Consider the following 18,663-nt stretch of genomic DNA (forward strand, 5'->3'; position numbering starts at 1 on the left):
TTTACTACGTCAGTCTCGCCATCGTAGATCTGACTATATGTGAATAGAAAAGTTATTCTGAGCTTATTATCAGTTAAAGACTATTGTACACTGATATGAAATTATCATTCTGTAATTAAGTGCTAAATATTAATAAGTGCCAGTGACAGCACCAATTTCATGTCATCTGTATGAACACTAATTGTTTCTAAAGTTAAGTATTTACCACGTTCAAGTTTTAATAAATTACTAATAATTTGCATGGGTGGTGTATTATCTGCTCCCCATTAAACTGTAAGTCCCTCTCACCAGTTGAAGTAGCTTACGGGCATGCAAGTCGCTGAAGTGGTGCCCAATTGAAAGATTTGCATCAGGCTACTGAGTCACATGAAATTATTACTATAACAAACATGTAACCCATTTCTCAATAAGCTTACTACCACAGCTCAGTTTTGGAGGAAAGTAGTAACTTCACGATTTGATTCAAAAAAGTTTTAGTTCTGAAGTATGTAATAGGACGTTCTTAATTTTACATCTCAAAAAGCCATTCTTTTTCAATCTTAAAATTTAAGACATACTTAAAAATAAAAGGGATGTTTTTATATTTTCCACAAGAGATTTTTCAGATTTCCGTGAACTCAACCGAACGTTATAGCATTATCTAATATATAAGGGGGAAACATTGTTTCCAAAGATCTTGCAATGTACCTGACCGATTTACTTCACATTTTTACACAATACTCTAACATACATTTGAACAAACAAGTGCTGTATATTTCTTTAATCAATAATTTGCAGGTTTTCTATTAAAACTGACTGTGAGAAAGAAAATGCTGGTCTGTGAAAAATGCGCAATTTTGTTTTTTTCTTGCAGTAAGTTTCAACAGAAAAACTATATATTAGGAAACTTGTATCCGTGTTTATCAAAAGGTCAACAGGCAAATACATTTGGATTTACTTACAAAAAGAGTGCTCTTACCATGGTCAATTTTATAAATACTTTCACTAGTAGTTTACAAAATAAGTTCATATTCCCACCATTTTTTTTAATTTTATTCTTTTTGCAAAAAGCAATGTATGCATCATGAGCATATGAAAATTTGTACTTTTTGTCATCTCTATAGACATGTGGAAGGAGTATATAGACGGTCTATACAGGGGCGATGTTCTTGAGCACAATATTATGGAAATGGAAAGGAGGTAGATGAAGATGAAATGGGAGTATGATACTGTGTGAAGAGTTTGACAGAGCACTGAAAGACCTAAGTCGAAACAAAGCCCTGGGAGTAGACAACATTCCATTAGAACTACTGACAGCCTTGGGAGAGCCAGTCCTGACAAAACTCTACCATCCGGTGAGCAAGATGTATGAGACAGGCAAAATCCCTCAGACTACACGAAGAATATAATAATTCCAATCCCAAAGAAAGCAGGTGTTGACAGATGTGAAAATTACCAAACTATCAGTTTAATAAGTCACAGCTGCAAAATACTAACGCGAATTCTTTACAGACGAATGGAAAAACTGGTAGAAGTTGACCTCGGGGAAGATCGGTTTGGGTTCCGTAGAAATGTTGGAACACATGAGGCAATACTGACCCTACGACTTATCTTAGAAGAAAGATTAAGGAAAGGCAAACCTAAGTTTCTAGCATTTGTAGACTTAGAGAAAGCTTTTGACAATGCTGACTGGAATACTCTCTTTCAAATTCTGAAGGTGGCAAGGGTAAAATACAGGGAGCGAAAGGCTATTTGCAATTTGTACAGAAAGCAGAGGGCAGTTATAAGAGTCGAGGGACATGAAAGGGAAGCAGTGGTTGGGAAGGGAGTGGGACAGGGTTGTAGCCTCTCCCCGATGTTATTCAATCTGTATATTGAGCAAGCAATAAAGGAAACAAAGGAAAAAATTGGAGTAGGAATTAAAATCCACGGAGAAGAAATAAAAACTTTGAGGTTTGCTGATGACATTGTCATTCTGTCAGAGACAGCAAAGGACTTGGAAGAGCAGTTGAACGGAATGGACAGCGTCTTGAAAGGAGAGTATAAGATGAACATCAACAAAAGCAAAATGAGGATAATGGAATGTAGTCGAATTAAGTCAGGCAATGCTGAGGGAATTAGATTAGGAAATGAGACACTTAAAGTAGTAAAGGAGTTTTGCTATTTGGGGAGCAAAATAACTGATGATGGTCGAAGTAGAGAGGATACAAAATGTAGACTGGCAATGGCAAGGAAAGCGTTTCTGAAGAACAGAAATCTGTTAACATCAAGTATTGATTTAAGTGTCAGGAAGTCGTTTCTGAGAGTATTTGTATGGAGTGTGGCCATGTATGGAAGTGAAACATGGACGATAAATAGTTTGGACAAGAAGAGAATAGAAGCTTTCGAAATGTGGTGCTACAGAAGAATGCTGAAGATTAGATGGGTAGATCACATAACTAATGAGGAGGTATTTAATAGAATTAGGGAGAAGAGAAATTTGTGGCACACCTTGACTAGAAGGAGGGATCAGTTTGTAGGACATGTTCCGAGGCATCAAGGGATCACCAATTTAGTACTGGAGGGCAGAGTGGAGGGTTAAAATCGTAGAGGGAGACCAAGAGATGAATACACTAAGCAGATTCAGAAGGATGTAGGCTGCAGTAGGTACTGGGAGATGAAGAAGCTTGCACAGAATATAGCATGGAGAGCGGCATCAAACGAGTCTCAGGACTGAAGACCACAACAACAACACAGATCCTAACATCTGCCTGGAGTGATTTAAGGAAAAAATGGAAAACCCAATTCAGGGCGGCCAGATGAGGGGTGAACTGTCGCCCTCTCGAATGCGACAACACTGTCCTAACCACTGAGCTGCCTCACTCAGTTCCTTAAAATATATGACGCACTCTTCCAATACGGCGCATACTGACTGGAATGTGTTGTAGCTGCATACTGCAGAGTCCTCTCATTACAGAAGGAATCTTTATGTCCAAGAGAAATGTATAATACAGTAGTGTTATGAGCATTGTGACAATATAGCTACACCACAGATAGCTTTTACCAACCAGTTTGTTGTTACTCAGTTTTAGCAGATTCTCCTCACAAAAAGGCATAAACTTAAGCCTAAAAAATAAATTTCTGCACGAAAGAGGACTCTACTTGCACAACAGGAGGTATTGTGCAAATCCTGTAGCAAATGCCAGTTAGTTGCCTGAAATTCTCACATGCCTGCAAAACCAGCAAAATATCACCTTCTATCCCAGATATTTAAGGCCAGGCCTGCGTAAAATTTGAGCTCCTGTGCTATTCAGAAGAGGTGTGCAAGTGACACTGTTACATGTCGAAGGCTGCGGCAAGCAGAAAAAGGTGCAGGATGTGCTCATAAATCAGTGTAACTACTTCTAGGAGGTAAACGTATCCATTCATACAGTGCATTACAAGCATGTAATGTTGTGATTATTAAACACTATGCTCAGACTTCAAATAACATGAAAAAATAAATCAACTTACACTTCAGAAGAAAAAGCTCATAAAAATACACCTCTACTAATCTTCAAAAGCTTCTATTTCTTAGAAGTGGACAAAGATTAAAGGATGCCATAAAATTAAATACTTAGTAAAAATCTAAAATGTGCAATACATACAAAATCGTGACATTAAAACTACTACAAACATCAACTTTATACCTTTTAAAGTACCTCTCATTAATTTTAGAGACAGTCTAACTCAGTTGATATTGTATTATTCAGTATTTGAATACTGTTAGGATGCTATAATAGAATGTTACTATTAATTCATACCAAACAAGCACAGTAGCAAAAAACTTGTTTATTTTTTAGTTCATTAAAATGGGTGTCAAGATGTACACTACTACTATCGCTAATGACGCATTTGCTTACAGGTCAGCACTAGAACAGAAATGTGGTGGCACAATAAGAAATAATCAATAATATTTATTTAGAATTATGATAAAAACTTTACTTCTGGTAATTGTGTGACTCATGGCACTTGATGCTGTGTATCTAATACAAAGAAATACAAATAATTGTCCAGTCTCTTGCAGTCTATGAAACAGTCAATATGACTGACTGTCATTGTGCACACTCTAGTTTGACTGCATCTAGTTCTCCATAAATAACAAACACTAAGTTGGGATGTAATTTTCAGAATGCAACTCATGGAACTGCGCTCTGTAATGTAACTGCAAAAATTGTACTGAGCTGGCTGACTATGTATGTGTGTATGCCTGTAGGCAGAACGATCTCCACTCCAGCAGCACTAGGAGGAACCATAGTAATCCCTTGATCTCAGCTCTGTCTTTGGTGGCTAATAACACTATCGGCTGATAAATACAAAGTTATGATGGAAGTGGCAGCACAAGTGAGCCCCATTTGGAGGATGCTGTTTGGAACTGGGAGGCGCCAGGCAAGTGGCTCTTCTTGTGTGGTGGCCGCTTCTCATGACATTTGCTGCGTACTTTTGAACTTTGTACACAAGTACAAGGATTGTCCGTAAAATAAGGTTCCCATGGCGCTACAGTCCCGAAAAGCGCTGTTACGGTGGATTCCACAATTCTGTAATGTATCTTGGTTCCCTCACTCCAAATCTCCTGCCTAGCGAGCTGCCTGCGGAGCTCAGTCTGGTTTGCCAGTCGTACGTGATGGATCACCCCCTTGCTTCGCCTGCCAGGTGGGAGCTGCTTTCGGTGATCTGTTTCTTGTCTGCAAAAAACATTTTGCTGGCAGAAATCCACTCTCAGCTATACGAAATCTATGGAGACAAGTGTATGAGCATACAACATGTGCGCAAATGGTGCAGAGAGTTCAAGAAAAGGCGTACTGACATCCACGATGAGGAGCGTTCTGGACGGCCATCTGTTTCCGACGAAACAATTGCAAAAGTGGAGGCAGCGGTGCTCTCAGATCAAAGAGTGACGGTTCATGAGCTCTACGAAATGATCCCTGATATCAACAAAACCTCTATTGACAAGATTTTGACGGAGCACCTAGGGTACGCTAAGGTTTGCGCGACGTGGGTGCCAAGAATGCTGACTGAAGACCAGAAACATCAACGCGTTGAAGAGGCCCAAGAACTACTTCAAGATCATGGAACTCATGCCGAGGAATACCTCAACTCCATCGTCACTGGAGACGAAACTTGGGTGCACTACTGCACGCTCAAAACCAAAGAACAGTCCAAACAATGGAAGCACCTACAGTCGCCGAGATCCCGAAAATTCAAACAAACGTAAAGTGTCGGCCAAGTGAAGCCAATAGTGTTTTGGGACAGGAAGGGGGTATTGCTGTGCGAGTTCTTGCCCACCGGTACAACATTCAGCGCTGCCGGGTACTGCGAGACACTGCAAAAATTGCACCGTGCAATTCAAAACAAGAGGAGGGGTATGCTGTCCAAGAGGGTGCGTTTGCATCAGGATGATGCTCGACCGCACACCGCTACAGCCAACAACGAGCTCATCACAAAATTTGGATGGGGTATTGTCAAACACCCACCCTACAGCCCGGACTTAGCCACCAAGTGACTACCATCTCTTCCCCGACATGAAGAAACACCTGGGTGGAACGCATTTCGACGACAGAGAAGAGCTGGAAGAAGTGGTTCTCAGGTAGCTGTGTGACTTGGCAGCAGCTTCTTTTTTTGACTCGGGCATTCAAAAGTTCATACACCGCATGCAAAAATGTATTGACCTCAGTGGCGACTATGTAGGAAAATAGGTTAAAGTCTGCACTTTTCAAAAATGTACGCATTCATGAAATAAACATGTTTTACACTGTGAAAAAAAAATTGGGAACCTTATTTTACGGGCACCCCTCGTACATACTGCACATATAAAATAGGGCTGATCCGTGTCAAGTGAAAAAATCTAGAAAGATACTTGCAGCTCAACAATTTTCATTTTTGATGAGGTATGTGGCGGTGGTGGTCTAGCAGCTAAAGCACTAGACTCTGGTCCTGGAGGTCCTGAGTTCAATCTCGGATAGGGATGGGAACATTTCCTTGCTCCAGTCCCTCCAAAACAGTGCCAGGTCCACTCAGTCTGCTATCAAATAAGTAACAGGTATCTTCTGAGGGGGTGAAATGCAGCCAGGGCGATGTGACTGCCAAACTCGCATCGTGGCAAAGAAAAGGCAAGCACCTATCTCCAGTGGCCCAGGAGGAGGACTGAACAGCTCCACAATGACACATGAAATAAGCATAACTTAGGCTCCTATGAAACTGCAGAAACACTTCAGATCCACTATCTCTCATAATCACAAGTGGTATACTGGCTGGGTGTAACGTCTATATAATTACTTTACCAGTCTAATCAATACTGATCACAAATGATACTTTATCATTTGACACACTGTCAAGTCGAAGTCTTGTTTCATCAACTGACACAAAGTAGCATTGATCCTATGATCAACTTTGGCTTTATCTTCTTTTTAAACAAAATAAATACACTCCTGGAAATGGAAAAAAGAACACATTGACACCGGTGTGTCAGACCCACCATACTTGCTCCGGACACTGTGAGAGGGCTGTACAAGCAATGATCACACGCACGGCACAGCGGACACACCAGGAACCGCGTGTTGGCCGTCGAATGGCGCTAGCTGCGCAGCATTTGTGCACCGCCGCCGTCAGTGTCAGCCAGTTTGCCGTGGCATACGGAGCTCCATCGCAGTCTTTAACACTGGTAGCATGCCGCGACAACGTGGACGTGAACCGTATGTGCAGTTGACGGACTTTGAGCGAGGGCGTATAGTAGGCATGCGGGAGGCCGGGTGGACGTACCGCCGAATTGCTCAACACGTGGGGCGTGAGGTCTCCACAGTACATCGATGTTGTCGCCAGTGGTCGGCGCAAGGTGCACGTGCCCGTCGACCTGGGACCGGACCGCAGCGACGCACGGATGCACGCCAAGACCGTAGGATCCTACGCAGTGCCGTAGGGGACCGCACCGCCACTTCCCAGCAAATTAGGGACACTGTTGCTCCTGGGGTATCGGCGAGGACCATTCGCAACCGTCTCCATGAAGCTGGGCTACGGTCCCGCACACCGTTAGGCCGTCTTCTGCTCACGCCCCAACATCGTGCAGCCCGCCTCCAGTGGTGTCGCGACAGGCGTGAATGGAGGGACGAATAGAGACGTGTCATCTTCAGCGATGAGAGTCGCTTCTGCCTTGGTGCCAATGATGGTCGTATGCGTGTTTGGCGCCGTGCAGATGAGCGCCACAATCAGGACTGCATACGACCGAGGCACACAGGGCCAACACCCGGCATCATGGTGTGGGGAGCGATCTCCTACACTGGCTGTACACCGCTGGTGATCGTCGAGGGGACACTGAATAGTGCACGGTACATCCAAACCGTCATCGAACCCATCGTTTTACCATTCCTAGACCGGCAAGGGAACTTGCTGTTCCAACAGGACAGTGCACGTCCGCATGTATCCCGTGCCACCCAACGTGCTCTAGAAGGTGTACGGCAACTACCCTGGCCAGCAAGATCTCCGGATCTGTCCCCCATTGAGCATGTTTGGGACTGGATGAAGCGTCGTCTCACACGGTCTGCACGTCCAGCACGAACGCTGGTCCAACTGAGGCGCCAGGTGGAAATGGCATGGCAAGCCGTTCCACAGGACTACATCCAGCATCTCTACGATCGTCTCCATGGGAGAATAGCAGCCTGCATTGCTGCGAAAGGTGGATATACACTGTACTAGTGCCGACATTGTGCATACTCTGTTGCCTGTGTCTATGTGCCTGTGGTTCTGTCAGTGTGATCATGTGATGTATCTGACCCCAGGAATGTGTCAATAAAGTTTCCCCTTCCTGGGACAATGAATTCACAGTGTTCTTATTTCAATTTCCAGGAGTGTAATACACATTTTCTTTGTAATATTTAAATAAATCACTTGGCGTTAAAATTCGGCTTTCTACGGAATGCTAAAGTCTAGGTCATTACGCTAAACATTTAACTGCAACTACAATTCAAGCAGTGTGATTTGCCAGAGGTTAATTCAAATAATTCCATTCTGTACTAACATTAAAATCCATATACTGGTAGCACAGCCAACCAACATTTCTTAATAATGTTTAATGGCGAACCTCTTAATTACATTTAGAAATGGGGAATCCACTGAATTATATCTTTTTAAAATTTTCCAGTGTCATATGTAGTGTGCAAATATAATGAAATGTTCAACTATTCATGATAATATGTGATAGTAAGGCTAGTTTCAAGACATTTGGATCTTATAAAAAAAAAAACTGTATCCCAATTCCATGATTATCATTTTTCAATCTATTTTTGTATATATTTCATGTTTACAGTACTGCAGAAAACAGATGGTTATAAATTATTTCGTAACTTTTAATGCTTCTTTGCTGATGGAGACTTGGTAGCAAATGAAGTAAAAAAGTCTGTAGACATTTACTGCTAAAATTCTGAGAACCCACGTGTGTTGTGCACCTCTCGTGTACAGGCCAGGTGCTCTGTTACTGCGCACTACTTCTCCACAGGACGTAGCATGAATAATGACTGGACCACAGTGTTCTGACATGCCAATACAGCCTGGGATTATATCCTAAAGGAATTGGAGATCTCCCTTATAAATAAGGACACCCATAGTATTCTGCCCACTCATCTACTATAGGGTGCCTGGGAAGCTGTTTTCTCAGATTACTAGACAACAATTCTAGAAAATTATATTAATGGAATTTATTACAGTAAGTTAAATTGACAATACTTAACTTTGCGTATTGACAAAGATGTGCCGCAAGCAAATGGTGACATGTAAATAATCAATGTCCTTTGGTATATACACTTTCAATGCAAGCAAAACAAAACAGTTCATAAGACATTGCTATAGCGTTTGAATGATGGCTCGTCATCCACTCCAGCCACGGCGCTTATATTCTCTCCGCCCCTGTCTTGGTGTTGTCCTGGTCAGTGTACTATGGCTGACATCGTCTTACAGCCCTCACTGCTGTAACATTCCAGGCCGATGTGCCAGCACTTGATGTTACACCAGAACACCATCAGTTACTGCTAAGTGAATTCTGAAGTTGCTCCAAGCAAAACACCTGTGAATTAGTAGTTTTGTTCACATCGCACCAACTGTCATGAAAACATGCTGCCTCTGCTACAGCTGTTCCCTGAACATGGCGTGACCTACTGATTGATCGTTATAACTTGTGCTCTGATGCTTCACTTCCTGCTCCACCTTGTCAACTAAGCCACACCCAGTTGCCAAAGGCCTGACCTCAACAGCTGGTGGGTGCACATGTGTAACATAGAACACACAAAAATATATTGTCATTAGGAACACTTGCGGATGGAACTAAGTCAATTTTCCAAAATATTGTGTCATACAGGTATGCCAAACACACACACTGAAAGCTGATGATCATACACCAGCTTGGTAATGCTCATAAGCCTCCCATTTTTATTCCAATGCCAACTACCTATTCAGTTAATGATGCTCCACGAAATATACAATCACATCTATACTCGAGTCAGTGTGTCATGACACTGCAGAAAATAAAAATTAAGATGCGACTACAGAATGTGTGTCATCTGCTAAAACAACTGACATAGTGGACAGCAAACATAGGCGTAAACAGTTAAAAAAATGGGCACCACATCAGAAAGTGGTGCACCCTCAAGGGTTGAGAGCAGTAGGTACAGAGTGGGGCAAGGTCATCACTTAATAAATGGTGGTGACTAAAACGACAGTGTCCTATACACAGCTGAGCTAAAATGATTTTCTTGTGACGTGAGTGCTGAGAGAAAGTTGGTCATGCAACAGGGAAAGGTTTAATGTCCCAGAGTGTGTTCCTCTGGAGAGAAGACCATTGTGCACTCCAAATCAATACTACATGTCGACAGACAGCAACAAGGAGCTCATCCGAGGGGACAGAATGACTAGCAGGCCGAGGGAGGAGAGCTGCAGCCTTTGCAACAGCATCAGCAGCTTCGTTCCCTGGCAAGCTGACATGACTAGGAACCCACAGGAACATCACGTTGGCTCCCCGCACAGTGATTGGAGACATTCTTGGATCCACAGTAAAAAAAGGGTGGGCTGGGTACAGAGCATGAAGACTCTGAGAAAATCTGAGTACATGACACAACTGAGAAGGCCATGTAGTCGGATGTACTGGGTGGCCAGATAAAGGGTGTATAGCTCCACAATAAAAATAGAGCACTGGTCAAGAAATTGATAGTGAAAAGGATTATCGGTAAGCACAGAAGCACACCCGACACCACGGTTGGTCGGTGTTAACGAAGACAGTGTCCCCAAGCAGCCTGCTAAGTGCAAGAAACTTGCTATGATACACCAGGCCAATAGTAGTGTCCTTAGGAAGCAAATGAAGTCCGAAGTGAACACATACCTTGGCACGAATCCAGGAACTCCTGGAGGCAACACAGATGACAGGCACAGCCCATACTGGCAGTCAAGGGAATCATCAAAAATGCAAGCATAGGATGGATGACCGGGCATAGAAGACAGATGGTTCGTATAACGACTGAGGAGAATATTCCACAGGTATGGCAATATTAAGTCAGCAGCCACAGCATGAAGACTCAACGGGACTATAGCCTGCGTCACTTAGGATGGCGCTTCTTCACATAGAGCCAGAGCATTAAGGAAGCATGCAAGGATGAGGACCGTGCAAGCGGAGCAGCAGAGAGCAGGTAAAGTGCACATTGCCGAACTGCACTGCTGTGGACAACAGTCAGGCTCATTTGCCTACGGTACATCATATTATACGTTCAAATCTATGAGGGGAACAGCAAATATTAAAAACAAATTCTATCAATCGTCATGAGAGAAATATTAATTCACGTCTTGAAGACGTTGCATCCACCGGCGCCACGGATTTACTCTGTGTGGCGTTGGGAGACGAGAACAGCTGACACAGTTTTGTGAAGACGTGAATTTCTCTCTCTCTCTCTCTCTCTCTCTCTCTCTCTCTCTCTCTCTCTCCCGTGTGTGTTTTGACTATAGTTAAGTGTAATCACTGTGCATAAAAAAGAATTAGTGGTAGAAAAGACTAATGTAACAGACTATCGCAACAAGTGGTCAGTAAGGTGTCATATTATTCGCTGTTAACAAGCATTATGAGTGTAAAGTAACTCGTTTGACATTATAGTGACAGACTGCATTTATAAACCATTTAACAAGCAAACAATTAAACATCATCTGCAAATAACTCCATGGAATGCTGACTGATAACATCGAAAACCTCTGATATCTCAACAAGTAACATTTTAGGGCCTTATCCCGTTCGTGCCTTGAAAATGACAGAGGTTTGCATGTGGAAGTATCAGACTTCTGATGAATTTATCCAGCCGCATTCTCACATGTTATTACAGCATATAACATGGTGGGAGAAGCTTAACTTCTCCTTGGATGGTATGTTGCACATTATAGGCTGCATAATTCAAAGGATACAAAGTCATAATCAAAAGGCTAGGAAGTTCTCATTATTATGTATTCAACTGATATGTTGACAAACACATTTTTTAAACAAATAGTCTTAAAACTAAGAAATATTATTAATGTGTTCCAAAGTCTACATCATAATACCACCACCACTTCTATTTGAGTGTTTCTGAACAATCTGATTGTAAATTTACGATTATAGGTTCAAGGCTTATATCCATCATCACTTCCCAGTCAAATTCTTCTTTCTGAAGCTTTTCAGCATGTCGCACAGACTGTACCCATGCTACAGGTGGGATGTTGTCTATTGCCTAATGCACTAAGCGATTCAGTGTACATTATCTTTAATGTTCTGTTTTAATCTCCCACATAGCCTTAATTAATCCTTCACCCAAATTAATTCCATGGGGCTACAATGACAGTGACTCCCGTGTAAACACAAAACTGTGAGACCCATTCACATGCAAGGAAGTCAAGTTTGTACGTTCTGTCACATGACTTGTATAAACTAATGAGCCGCAGGAGATCAGCACAAATCTGGTTTATACTGTGCTTAAAATTTTTATTTTTATGCCAGGGAAAAATATCCACTTTTCTGATGTTTGTACTTGGTGTTTTCTCTGTAGCAGTTGAATTATGACTGGAAATGACTGACTTAGAAGCAAGGTACAACAAGAATTGTGAAGCATGCCATGAAACTTGACAGTGTTCATTTCCGAACGGTAGTCACTGCTGTTTATCATACATATAAATACCAGTTTATTCTCAGAAACAAAACATGAAGATGAGTCAGCATGCAGAATAATTATTCGAGAACCTATTCCTATGAGTACTTTAAAACCGCTAGTACCAGCACTAATTTTCTAGCAGATCATCTTGGAATGACTCTTGCTGGCTCATGTTTCATCAAGGTAATACACTGTTGAACTACCTCCTCTTCATGTATCATGAATGGATGTAGTTCGTGCTGCACCTAAGTCAATTCTTTGAACTAAAAACTATCTTCTTATCTTCTTAAGATATATGGAACCAATGCTTTTTAAAATTCTTTACACTGACGAAGCAATTACCACTGAAGCCAATTTTCTTCTGCATAACTGTTAACACATTTTTGTTATGTTTCTCATTCATCATTCACATGTAGCACATTAAAACAACGTTGTTGAAAACATCCATTTGTGTTACAGGTTCCATGCAATTTCGTCGCTTTCCAGATGACACGAGATCAACTTTTTCTACGGTTCCTATATCTCTGACACTTTCATTTACAATTCTCTTGCCAACAACATACGGTTCTGGAGTCCGTTCTTGTGTCTTCAAATGTCAATAATAGGAGACCTGCTTTCAAATTCATGTTTGAAAAGGTTATAAATGCGGTAAATAACCCCACTCACCTGCTTGTGAAGCACTTGACATTTATTGCCATCACCTGACCTTTTTTAATCACATTTAAATATTTACAGATACACATTCACAGCTATACTGCTAAAAAAATGACCATTGAATGAATAATTCATTTGTCGCAAAGTACGGCAACTGTGCAGAATATAGGAGCGACATTCTCACTGTCTGGCTGTAACTGACTGCTAGCTGCTCAGAAAGAGAATGAATATTATTGGCTGCCAGTGGCTAGTGGAGGGGAATGCACAGAACAGCTGAAATTTGGGCTGCCTTCCTACATGACACAGACTATAGGCCTAGTATAGGAGGCACCAGTGGCTAAAAATCCATAATCAAGTTTCAAATAGATGAGGGACTGGTTTAAATGGAGGAGGATGGTCGATCCACTCCCCACGTGGCACCACATAAAACACTGAGGGAGCGAGTACAACGTGCTGGCAGGTAAGAAACGTGGAAAGACTACCAGAGGTTCCTATCAAACGCGAGTCCCAAAAATTTCGATGTGTCAACAAACAAAAGAAGGAATGGGCCGAGATGTAAGGATGGGGGAAGAAATTCCCACCACCACCATAAGTTCATACAAACAGTCTTGTCAGCAGAAAAGCGCCACGAGTAAACATGATCCCAGGCACTGCTCAAGTAGACAGTTTAAATGGGAGCTGCAATAGATCACAAAGTCATAAACAAATAGAGAGCCTGAGATACCTGTTGGGAGACAATCCATAACAGAGTTAATGGCTATGGCAAATGAGATGATGCTGAACACAGAACCCTGAGGCATCATATTCTCTTGAGTAAAAGTGTCCGACAGAGCTGCCCACATGTACCTAAAAAATACAGTCTTAAAAATTCCCGGACAAAAAGGGGGAGGCGACCCTGGAAGCCCCACTCTTACATAATACGGAGGATACCCATCCTCCAGCGGGTGCCATACACCTTCTCCAAATCAAAAAACATGGCCACAGTTTGGCACTTTCACAAAAACAATGTTCGTAATATGAGTTGACATGGTAATGATCAACTGCAGAGTGGTGCCTGTGGAATCCACATTGGGCATTAGGGGTGAGATTCCAAGACTCAAACCTTCACACCAGCCCACCATTAATCATATATTCTATAACCTTGCATATGCTACTGGTGACAGAAAATGGGTGTAGCTATGGGTATGACAATGGCCTCATGCCAGTGACTGGGAAATATGCCACCTGCCGAAATGTTGTTACAACTATGGAGCAGAAAGCATAGGCCCTCAGGAGATAGATGTTGCAACATCAGAATGTGAATGTCGTCCGGTCCTGGTGCAGATGGCTGGGACAAAGAATGTGCATGTTGAAGCTCCCTCATGGAAAAAGCAGTATTGTAAAATTCATGATTCTGGGAGGAGAAAGATATCATACTTGCCACCGCTGTCCATTTCATTTGGTAGTGGACATTGTTGAAATGTTTGCAAGATATCAAACCAAAGTGTTAGAGGTATCAAGATGGTCTACAATGACACTGTTTGCTTTGGTCAAACTAGGAAGCAGGGAATGAACCACTGTTTCTAAGCGCCAATGGAGATTACCCCAAACAGCAGAAGAGGGTGTAAAACTGTTAAAAGGGCTTTGGAAAGGAAGCCAACTAGGTGTTTGCCATCCCTGAAAATGTGTTGACACTGCGCACGACTGTGTACAACGGATACAGTTCGCCATTTTGGGATGGCGTTTATAAATGCGGACAGCTCATCTCCGCATGCATATTGTGTTCCGACATACCTCAGTCCACCTGTGAGGAAGAGGAACGAGGTATGGAAGATTCTGCAGCAGTAGGGATAGCGTTTGTAAGGTATTCTACCTGGTCATCAATGCAGGAATGTTGAGCAAACATGGCCTGTGAGGAATAGAGCTGCCAGTAAGCTTCGGAGAATTGCCAGTTGGTTGAAAACACAGATGGGATAGGCGATAGCAAATGAATGACACAGGGGAATTGGTCGCTTGAGTGTGTGTCAAAGAGAACAGACCATTAGAGATGACAAACAATCTGAGCAGTACAGATCGAAGGTCCAAGTGGGAAAAGGAGTGGGGAGTCAGAGAGAAACGTGGGTACCCATGTTCATTGAGTTGGATGAAGATATCCACTAAGAGAGAGCCTCTCAAACGGGTGTGGAGAGCTCCAAAGGGATGGTTGGCAATGAAGTCGCTGAGCAGCAACGAAGGAGAAGGAAGTTGTGCAGTAAGTTGCAAAAAGTCTGCCCTGGAGACAGAGGAAGACGAGAGTGAGTAGATGTTGCAAAGAGAGAAGGTGATACTGAGAAGGGAAAGAGGGAGAGCAACAGTTTGAAGCTGGGTGAGCAAGGAAATTGTGTGACTATAGACATCATCCTCAATGGACAACATGACTCTCTCATGAGACAGAGTCCTCACCTTAGGGGTGTGACCAAAACTGACTGAAGTGAAGTGTAGGAGATGAAAGCGATTGTGAGGACATAATTTTGTTTCCTGGAGACAAAACAACTTGACAGTACAGCAGTATGATCATAAGAGGAGCTGTAATACAATCCTATTGGATCTGATGCCACGAATGTTCTATTGGAGAATAACCATATCCGATGATAGACAGGATATGGGTCAAAAAAGGGGACAATCACGGCAGTGGCTTCCTAGTGCCAGAATTCGAACATGCAGAACGACCAGGTTCAGAGGTTGGAGGATCCTGGTCCATCAGTTCCGCAGAGATGTCGGTACTTGCCTTCGGTTGGCCAACAAACTGGCTGTTGGCAAATTACCCAGGCAAAACAGAGATTGGCCACGTGAGGATATTGGGTTGTGACACAGCTGAAGAAGAATGCTGAGGTGGGAAGATTGTCTACCTTTGTTCAACTTCTTAGAGCCTTGGAATCTGTCAGGCGCAGACCCAGACGTTAGCTGGCTAGATGTATGCAGAAAGTCATTGCGGGAGTACTCCACTTTGGATTTCCTCACTTCTGTTTGCGAGGCATGTAATTTCACTAGTTCAGGTGAAGGTTTATTGGTACAGTGTGCACCTGGAGCAGGTGAAGATGAGGGTGTGGCTATTGAGCTGGACAATTCCACAACCAAGGCAAATAAAGTCATACATCTGCATAGCCATGTCCACCTTAGGTCGAGGTGTAGCAAGAACTGTACTGTAATTGGCAGAGGGTAGTGTACAAAGATTGTGGTGGTCAAAATTTTCCGAGCAATGAGTAGCAACCTTTGAAACTTCTGCAATATTGTGAGTAGCAATCTGGGCGTGGCAGCTTCAAGGGCCTACCACAACCAAAAACATTACACAAATTTGTTAACATCGCTATGGCAACACCTCCGTGTTGTCAAAACTCTGTAGACGGCTGCGGTTTTCGCATACAGCCATTAACATTCTGCAGTTAAAAGCTGGCAACAGTGGTGTGGGCTGTCAGGGTTCTACTTACACTGTCTTGATATAATGTAGCCTATGCCTAATACAGATATCAACAATAAAGTAATAGAGAACATGATGTTCAAGCAAATGAGGTAATTTCATTAAGAACAACTGAAGGGCACAGGTTATTTGCACAGAACACACTTAGACGAACACAAGAATTGAGAGTCTTCCACGCTATATGCCAGATGGAATTGTATATTCGGCAAGCACTGCTACTATCTGAGAGTAAAAATTTATTACTGAATGCAAGTTAGAAATGCAACAGAACCAACGTATAGGAGAGTCATTTTGTCATTCCATGGAGCATGTTTACGCATGTAAAAATAGCAATCATCTCAGTCACTCATAAAAAAGGATTGGATACCATTCTTGAATCGACCTTGTCACAAAGTTACATGTATAACTGATGCCTTACAGCATCACCTTCAACAACGTACTATTCGGAGGCTCTATCATGTTCTATGTTAACTAACCAGTCGTACACAATAAACCTCTTATAGTGACTATCCTCTCATCCAACTGTAGGCTTATTTTGTACAGAACATGCAAATCCAAAAACATTACTCACAAAGAGGTTTCACAAGCGGTATCCTCTCACATATTTCTCTAGTTTTCTGCCACTAATGGTAATGACCATTTAAGTATCATTAGCACATATGCGGTTACAATTTTTACACAGGGTATCAGTGAGTCATATGTCACTCATTTTAATTCATAGGCTATTACATGTTTGTTCAAAACAAAGAGGGTGAGAAAGACTAAAGTACAAATTACACCGAATTTCAAGCAATGCCTCTATTAATAGAAAGACCAATTTTGCATCTAGGGACACGTGACAATTTGTTGGTCATGAATTACTGTCCAAATTACATACAAGGGCAATGGAAGGTTTACAACAAGCCTTCTCAATGACAGTTACATTACAATGTAAAGTCTCTTAATTATCAAGTCCCTCTCACTTCTCTAGTCAGCACAGGTATGAAGAATTACTTTGATTATGATACACATAATCATTGCTATAATACAAATTAAATAATAGATTGATCATTCTCAGTACCATAACTGAACTGCAAACAGAAGCATTTCTATTCGTCATGAAGTATTCAAAGACACTAAGTTCTTTTTTTAAAAGAAGTAAGGAAAATTGAGTACAATGCCACACCCACTTATGGGCAGTACAATGGGAAAAAATGTTAAATGAACTTTAACAAGCTAGATTTTGTTCCTCATTCATTATCAAAGGGGACATAAAATTGAATTTATTGATAGGCCTAAGCTAGTAATCCAGGTAAAGATATGAGAAATATTGTAAGTACACTTTAATATTTGTGTCTACGGGAACAAAGTACTTGTCACACAACTGCACAAACATTACGCTGGCATTAGCTCCTACCAGTCATTACTTCCACTTCACAATCACCCAATGCCATGACTTTATTATAATGTAAACAATGGAAAAATCTACTGGGTTAACAAGCTCTCACTACTGGGACGATTAAAACATGCAGTTACCAAATAAAAAAGTAATAATATTTAGAATACGATATACTTACAAGCTGGAATTCGCTTCTTCTATCGTAGGCATGCCTTATTCCAGCGTCCTTCCACAAGTTACTTAGAGACGATGCGTACTGTAAAAACAATCTAGCATCTAGAATCATGCTGTTTTCGAAACTCAAGACGTGTTTTCCACTTTCACTGTTTTCTGGCTTCTCCCATGGAATTTGTAATTTGTCTCTCGCATCAACTAAAACTTTCATACCTTTCACAATGTTAAGATATATCACTTGTTGATATTCTTTAATAAGTTCAGGTTCGAACTTTACCCCATGGATGATCCGCATTTGTTTGAGAAAAGTTGACTTCCCACTTTCACCAGCACCTAACAGCAGCAGCTTCACTTGCCGTCGGAACGTCTGCTTGTCTTTTTCAATAAGTCTGTCAATTTCTTGGCTCTTGTGTCGCTGTTCTATTTCTTCAGGACTAAATTTAAACTGCAGACAGCAAGCACACGACCGCACACCGGCCGCCATCTTGCCTAACACTGTTACTCAACAGATCACCCAGCATTCACAGAAACTGTTTAGCTTCATGACGTCACAAGACCGACGTACCATTGGACGCCAAACGCCCAGTGTCAATGAATAGCGAATTGTTGTGGTGAAATTATAATAATTTCACTTAACAACGAAAGCGCTGACGCCCAAACTTCAACGTGAATGAAAATAATCAAAGCCTATATGTTAGTTAATTATAATAGACATAAAAGAATTAAAACACAACGCTTTCTATGGAACATCATCCCCACACGGCAAACTGACATGGTATTTACGCTTATTTTATTGTTCGAAAATGATATTCATGTTTCATCTTTACCATTCGCAACTATGATAAATTCCGACTTTTAGATGAGCGTAAAGTTGTAATTGT

At 41.8% G+C, this 18,663-nt stretch overlaps 1 protein-coding gene across 1 annotated transcript in view; it reads right to left on the reverse strand.

The window, feature by feature from the left end:
• The window catches only part of LOC126252834 (guanine nucleotide-binding protein subunit alpha homolog), a 68,480-nt gene extending 50,214 nt beyond the window's left edge, over positions 1–18,266 (reverse strand). The window contains exon 1 of the mRNA XM_049953775.1: positions 17,787–18,266. Coding sequence (XP_049809732.1) covers positions 17,787–18,266 — 480 coding nt within the window. The remainder of the gene's footprint in view (positions 1–17,786) is intronic.
• Positions 18,267–18,663: the final 397 nt, after the last annotated feature.

This window comes from Schistocerca nitens, chromosome 4, assembly GCF_023898315.1.
Source record: "Schistocerca nitens isolate TAMUIC-IGC-003100 chromosome 4, iqSchNite1.1, whole genome shotgun sequence".
Taxonomy (NCBI): Eukaryota; Metazoa; Arthropoda; class Insecta; order Orthoptera; family Acrididae; genus Schistocerca; species Schistocerca nitens.